Genomic DNA, 6968 nt, shown 5'->3' with positions numbered 1-6968 from the left:
CTTCCATATTTTGCAGCTAATAAAAAAAATCATATTCTATTACAAAACTGATAAATAGACATGTCACATAGACATATATATAGCTGAACTGTCTCTTCCTGCTGTACTGCTGCTCTGGTTGTGCTTCAGTGTGCCTGGAACTGTTTTCAATTTACTAGAGGAATATTGAAGCAAGTTTTTCCCATGAACAAGCACAGAAAGTAGAAAAGAACATGCAGTGCTGTTTGCAGGTTACTTATAAAACAGCAGTGCATGTTATACGCCAGGTCTTCAAGATTACTGATATCTGAGTCCCATATATGAGCTATATGGCAGATGCTAAATAGCACCAGGTACTTGACTCTAAGGATTTAGTTTATACAGACTTTCTGGATATCAGAGTAAAGAAAACAACAGTAAAGAAAAGAGATCTGTTGCTCACACCCTTACTTTAGTTTTCTTCAGTACTTTGTAGCCCATGAACCAGTAGATAACAAATCTTAATACAATCTGAAAATTAAGAGGGCTCTTGCTAGTAGTTTTTCAAGTGGACTAGTTAAAGCCAAGTGATCTTTTTAATTCTAGACACTAGCCACTAAATCTTACTGGCATTTCTTAAAAAACAAGAGCTACTCATAAGCAGAGAATTTGTTTACCTTAAAATGATACCAAGTAGTTACCCCACTGCTTTAATGATAGGTACCTTTTATTTAACTAAATCAAAATACACACCTTCAAGTAGATAATAGCATCTGTTCCATAACCACATATGGAGTAAAGATTTAGATCTCCTTGAAAGTATTTAGCATACAGACGAGAAATTGGCAAGCCATAACCAAAGCCAGCCTAAAAATAAAGCACAAGATAAAATTAATTATTTTTTTTACTAGCTCTTATGGCTTAGAAGTTAAATAGCTGGAAAGTGTCCAGAGATTTTAAACTGTTAAAAGTCCTCTGCACTTCCTCTTCTCTTCAAACATAAATCTCTAATCAGTTTCATACAGAATACTGAAACTGACTAATGAAAAACCAAAACCACAACAAAAAAAAAAATCTCTGTAAAAGAGGGAGGGTCTATATACATGACCCACTTTAATATACTTCTGTGTTCTTCCCTCCTCTGTTTTTGCTAGTACAGCTTGATTAATAAAAGAAGCTTGCTATTGGGAGATAAACAATAATAATCTAAAAGCCTGTTCCAGTTGTGCTTGCCTCCATAAAAACAGTGTAATTTACAACAAGTTTGGAGATTGAGTGGGGAGTTAAAACCAAGTAAATTAGTGTCATTGGGATGTAAGGAACAAAAAAACAAAAGAGAGGGGCTAGATTTAGGTTGGAAAGTTCTCTGTTTATACCTTTAAAAGCATATTTTTGTCCATGAAGCTAGATATTAAAATTTTGTTTCAGAAAGTGTTAATTCATATCTATGTGGCTCGATAATCTCTACATACCCCACAAAGCAGCAGGGTGGACCCAGTGTTTCATTATTAACCCATCAATCTGTCCAACACTTATGGCAACCTTATCAGCAATGGGAATACTGAAAATATCTTACAAGAGGGGTGTTTCGATCACCATCCATCTTTGGCCTTGGTGCTGTGGAATACATGTAGCTAAACAGACGCTCAATTTTCCTTACTGGAACACCACCTCCTCTGTCTGAGATCTGATTTAAGAGAGAATGAAGTTAACAACCACGTACTAAGAATGGTATTTGAAATGCTGTTATTTGAACACACCTTTCCAACAGTCATAAATGCAAACATTTGTTTTTGCAGCATATTATTTTTCAGTTAGATAACTGAGCTACAGGGCAGCTATCAACAGAATGCTCCTATGCTCATGCATAGTATCTTTGATCTGTTGTCAGAGGCTGGAAGATCTTTTTGGAGAACTTGATGCAACGTGTAATTATAAAGATTACATTAAGCCCATATTGTAGTAGGGTAACAAAATACCTTGATTGCCAGGTCTTCTTTTCCTAGAACAACTGTCACTTCAATTGGAGAAAGGGTAGGACTGTTTTCTTGGAATTCAACAGTTGCCCTCATTGAATTCTATGGAAAAGAAGGTTACCATTATTGTTGAATCTATGCACTTCAAACTATACCCCTGATATGTAGAGGTGGAGCACAGTTACCCTCTATTCCTATCAATATCTAGTTTCCAAGAGACACACTTAGCATTTTAGCATAACAGGAGCAGAGGAGGTCTCATACCTAAAAGCATCTAAGCATAGCCAAGACTATTCTGTGCATGAAGGATTACACCGTTCTTGCCCAACTTAAGCCAGACAATGCAAATTAAATAATGCAACTCCCTTAAAGTCAACAGGTTTCTGGAGAAGAGCAAAGTTCAGCAGTTGCTAAAGGCTGACAGATTTCTGCACCCCAGGCTGGCAGCACATAAGTTCAGCCCCGTTCACTACTCCTAGATGGATCACCCACTCCACAGAAAACGCACTAGGGAAAACCTGCACTACAGATGCAATCTCTAAAAGCAGAAGGGTAGCAGTGATCACAACCCCATGTCCCACTTTCACTCTCTCTCCCTTACCCTGTCCTATTTACCACCACGCAGAAGGATCCAACTGCTACAAACCGCAGTCATTCCTTTCCCAACTGCCAAGACTATTTCCCAAAATAAGAAAACTTTAGAGATCTCACTGTCATATACAAAGCATTATTGCTTCATTCAGATCTAGCTAGAGGTTTTAAGTATTGATGCTCCAGCTCATACTACTAAGGGAAGAAAAGAGTTTATACTGACATACCTTAAAGAGCTCAAAAAGCATGTGAAAAAGATGAGATGGAACATATACAATGGTAATTGGCTCTCCTGGAAGTTTCCCTAGACCAAGGGAAAAATACAAGCTGTATTTTCTGTATTGTATCCAAATTTTACAAGAAGCAAGTTGCCAAAGCAAATGAGAAAATAAATCGTTTCATTTTTAGTTTTCCCACTCCTCCAAAATGGGCAGACAACTTTATGCATTAATAAGCATTTAGATTGTAATTGCCACTTGCTTAATAACAGTTTCTTTTCAAATAAACAAAAAAAAATCCAAGTATTAATTCCCTTTTATAAATAAAGTGTTTCAGACACTAAGCAGAAATCTGAGATCAGACACATGTAGGCAGCTTAGACCAGAAACAGCATTTCAGTCAGCAGTCCCACTTCCTCACCCCAGACACATAGCTCCTCTCTAGCAACTTCTCATGTTACTTTAAGGCTATGTTTGTCTTACTTTTCTCAAATTCATAAATAGTACCTCATAAAACCTAGTGTTTAAGATACAATGGCATTTGAGTTCTAACACGGGAGATTAAATGAGGTGCCTAATAACAGAAAATGAAGAGGAACTATCCCTAGTCAGATCCACTGGTATGTACCATTAAGGCTACTGCCTTTTGATTCAGTAAGAGCAGCAGTTTGACTACTTACAGGAAGACACACATAAAACCTCTCATCTTACCATTCACTTGAGTAAGTTTCAGTTCTGGAGATATCAAATAATACTGGTCACACAACATCTTGGAACTTTCATAAGCATCTGAAAAATTTATTTAAATAAAATATGTGAAGTGCAGCATCAAACCATGTAGAAATTCATTCTAATGTATGGTGAAATATGGCTTTAAACTGTATTAGATGCAAAGCTGTTACAGAGTCTACGACTGTGTCTCGAGAACGGTAACATTGCATCCACTGTGTGCATTAAAAACTGAGAATAAATAGGCAATTACAGGAGGAGCAGCAGGAGCAAATCTTCCTACAGTTCGCTAACTGGGTAGAACACACACATCTGTTATCTACCATTAGGTAAGACCAATTTCAACACCACAGACAACTTTAACTTCATCTGTCACTTGCTAGGACTTACTCCAACACGTTTTTTACTGCTACTTTGTATTTTAAATTCTGTCCTACAAAGCTTCTGCTTCGAGATTCTGTTTTCAGCTATTTCAATAAAAGCCAGCAGCATGTTATACAACTCCCGTTGGTTACTCAGACTGCTTGCAATGAAGTATAAACACTGATCATGAAGAGAAGTTTTAAGGATCTGAGAATACATACCATTCACTACTTCAACAACATCACAGCAAGGATCAATACTTCCAATGTGCCTTGGGTGCCCTGAGCGGGATTTGTCATCAAAAAGAAGAGCTGTTTGAGATGAAAACAATATGATATTTAATCGCAAATATTGTATTATAAAAAAGCCTAAACATTTAGACTAATACAGTGTGATCACAACACGTAATCACATAAAATACTGAATGCTGCTTATGCCTTTTGTGAGTTAAAATGTGACCTACTGCCAGAAGACTGTGTTGGCTTTTCTGCAGTTCAACATCTGAAGGTTTTTCAGATGTAAAGAATGATATCCCTATATATTACACACAAGACTTATCACAGGCAGTCTGTAATCTAGAAAACAAGTTTTCCCATTACTTTCTTAAGTGATAGATTCAGTTTCTGTCTTTTCAGTGTCTCACAAAATCATCTGAGGCAGATCTCAAACAGTTTAGTAAATGTTTACATTAACACATTACTCATTAGGCTGAAGTTTTTCCTCAGATAAAAATTTCTACTTACTGTGCTGATTCATCAGCATTCGAGTGGAAATACGGCTCATGTAGAAACGATCCAAAAAATACTGGATGTTCTGATTGGTGACAGGATCTACTTTGAAAATGTCTTTGTATTCAATTACTCCTTGTGCCATTGTAGGAACCACATCATGATGTCTGTTTCGGACTCTAATTAATGTATCTATAAATCTAGGTGAAAAAGAGATCTTTTTTTAGAACATTATTCTGAGGTTACATAAAGGCAAGCTTTGTATAATGTAATTATCCAGCAGCAGCACAGGTAAGGGCTTAACAGCCTTTGTAATAAAACATTTTATTTTTTTTCATTCTTTTAAAAGTCATTCCTCACTTACCTAAACCAAAAGATCTTGGTATTTTTAGTGCAAAAGGTGTAATCATTAGCCATTTCACACTCACTGCCTGTTTATTCATTTATTTGAGCAAAGGAGAATGTAAGGAAGAGCAAAAGATCCCTAGCTATCACCCTGAAAAGCAGCAGCAATGTGACTTCGCAGACAAATTTTGTTGATTTTTCTCTGGCATGACAGTTCTAGGGGCACTATCCCCTTGAAACCAACCTGCAGTGCGTCATATTTATTTGCAATATTGCTAAACATGATCAGAGATTTAAACCAGCTTTCTCTATGCACAGCACTTCATGCTAGATTAGCAAATTCTGCTCATGACAGTTGTCAGTCTAAACTGACTATATTGTGAAAAGTAGAATGTGAACCGAAATGTTCAAAGAAACAAATTAAAAGCTTACTCAGATAAGACTTTTTGGTCATCTGGGTTTTTCTGATGGAACTCAACCAGCTCCTTTAGGCTTTGGATGTACCTATTGAAAAAGAATACAAGAAATATATGCTATTCATTTGACTAGGAACATGAAAAATACTTTGTTTTCTACACATCACTACTCTTAACAGGTCAGCTAGGAGTTTGAAGCGTCTTTCAAGTATCAAGGTTCCATCCAACAATGGAATGACAGATGGACAGTTCTTGAGTGCCTGAATCCTAGATGTTTTAGAAGTCTTTTCTTGTGCCTGCCATCCAGAGGGGAATCTAAACCCTCACTTTAGGTACTTAGGATCCCCTTATAATTCTCGAGAAGAGATGTATTTCAAAAGAAGATCCAAATGACAATACTGATCAGAAAGCCACTAAGCAAAATTTTTCCAAATCTGATCAGCTTTGGCAGAAGCTAAGTGCTTGAGCCTGTTGTGCTAAGATCTGACAGTCTCAATGCATACTGCAAAGGCACAACTGTTTGCTATATTAAGAACGCTCACTCTAATGCTTCTGTCCTTTATGTCAGCCATCCTGGCAAATGCTGCAAATGTTCCAGTAAACAAGGTTAAACTGAGTTCAACCACTGTGTCAAACTGCAGAGATATGTTAACTAATTCCAAACACTTGCTGCACAGACCAAGGCAATATACTTTGGAGCAGAAGTTCTGTTAGTAATTCCATCAGTGAGATATTGAACAAGTATACAGCCTGTTTTCCCATTTCTGTGTGGCTCTGAGGGTCTGTGAAAACAGAACATGTATTCTTCCCTCCCTTCTTAAAGACTAAGAAGTGAGATTTTCTCTACAGCTGTTTCAAGCTGTTCAAACAACAGACCTATTTAAAGATAACAATATAACCATGTTGGTTTTCAATATAATTTTAGCATGCTAGAAAAGGACAGTGTGTAACAGTTGCAATTCAGCTTTGATGAACTGCATTTCTAGAGTTTTGTTATGTTTTCTACTATTCAAAAAAGTCTCTGACAACAAAGTTGTCAAGGCTGTGTTACTTTACAGGCTGAATTCAATTTTTTCTTACTTACCAGCCTTTTACTAACTGTACTGATGGAGTGCCTAGTAATTTATCAGGAAGGAGGTCAATTTCTTTCAGTATGTTTGCAAACCTCACAGGAAGTTCTTGTCGCAAAAACGAAAAAGAAGTTCTCTCACATCCATTAGTTGAGCCTATGAATAAATCCAAAATAGATTTTTTTTTGTTTGAGAAGTTTCAAGATGCAACTACAAACTGCTGTCTTTCCAGAGACTTCAGGACTCTATTCCTCTGGAATCGTGATGCTTTAACCGGCCAGCCCACCTAAGTGTAGATACATGTCTGTGCTGTGTTTACACGACAGCAAGACACAGCCTGTTCCTGGGAGGAATACTGGTACAGTTCCCATTTAGACACGGGACTATTTGCAAGCCTGCAGAAGCACTCAGCCTCTGTAAACACTTCGGGGTGACGCCTGGCAGTGTCACATGTGCACAGCCGCCACGGCTGCCAAAGCGATAATCCCATCTGGGTACAGGACGTTCACTCCTCCAGACAGGTTTAGGGCTCCTCCCGGGACCCTACACGCCCCGCACCGAGTCACCTCCGAGC

At 37.6% G+C, this 6968-nt stretch overlaps 1 protein-coding gene across 1 annotated transcript in view; it reads right to left on the bottom strand.

Annotated features, from left to right (window-relative positions):
* PDK4 (pyruvate dehydrogenase kinase, isozyme 4) overlaps positions 1 to 6639 on the bottom strand; it is a gene marked incomplete at its 5' end in the record, with an annotated part of 7104 nt that extends 465 nt beyond the window's left edge. The window contains 10 exon segments of the mRNA XM_009083861.1: positions 712 to 825; positions 1535 to 1645; positions 1938 to 2036; positions 2753 to 2829; positions 3455 to 3532; positions 4057 to 4146; positions 4579 to 4763; positions 5341 to 5412; positions 6409 to 6558; positions 6560 to 6639. Of these exon segments, the coding sequence (XP_009082109.1) occupies positions 712 to 825; positions 1535 to 1645; positions 1938 to 2036; positions 2753 to 2829; positions 3455 to 3532; positions 4057 to 4146; positions 4579 to 4763; positions 5341 to 5412; positions 6409 to 6558; positions 6560 to 6639 (1056 nt within the window).
* Positions 6640 to 6968: the final 329 nt, after the last annotated feature.

This window comes from Acanthisitta chloris, unplaced genomic scaffold (genome assembly GCF_000695815.1).
Source record: "Acanthisitta chloris isolate BGI_N310 unplaced genomic scaffold, ASM69581v1 scaffold5051, whole genome shotgun sequence".
NCBI classification, from domain to species: domain Eukaryota; kingdom Metazoa; phylum Chordata; class Aves; order Passeriformes; family Acanthisittidae; genus Acanthisitta; species Acanthisitta chloris.
Note: the sequence above shows the minus strand (reverse complement) of the source record. Positions and strands in the feature narration are given on the sequence as shown.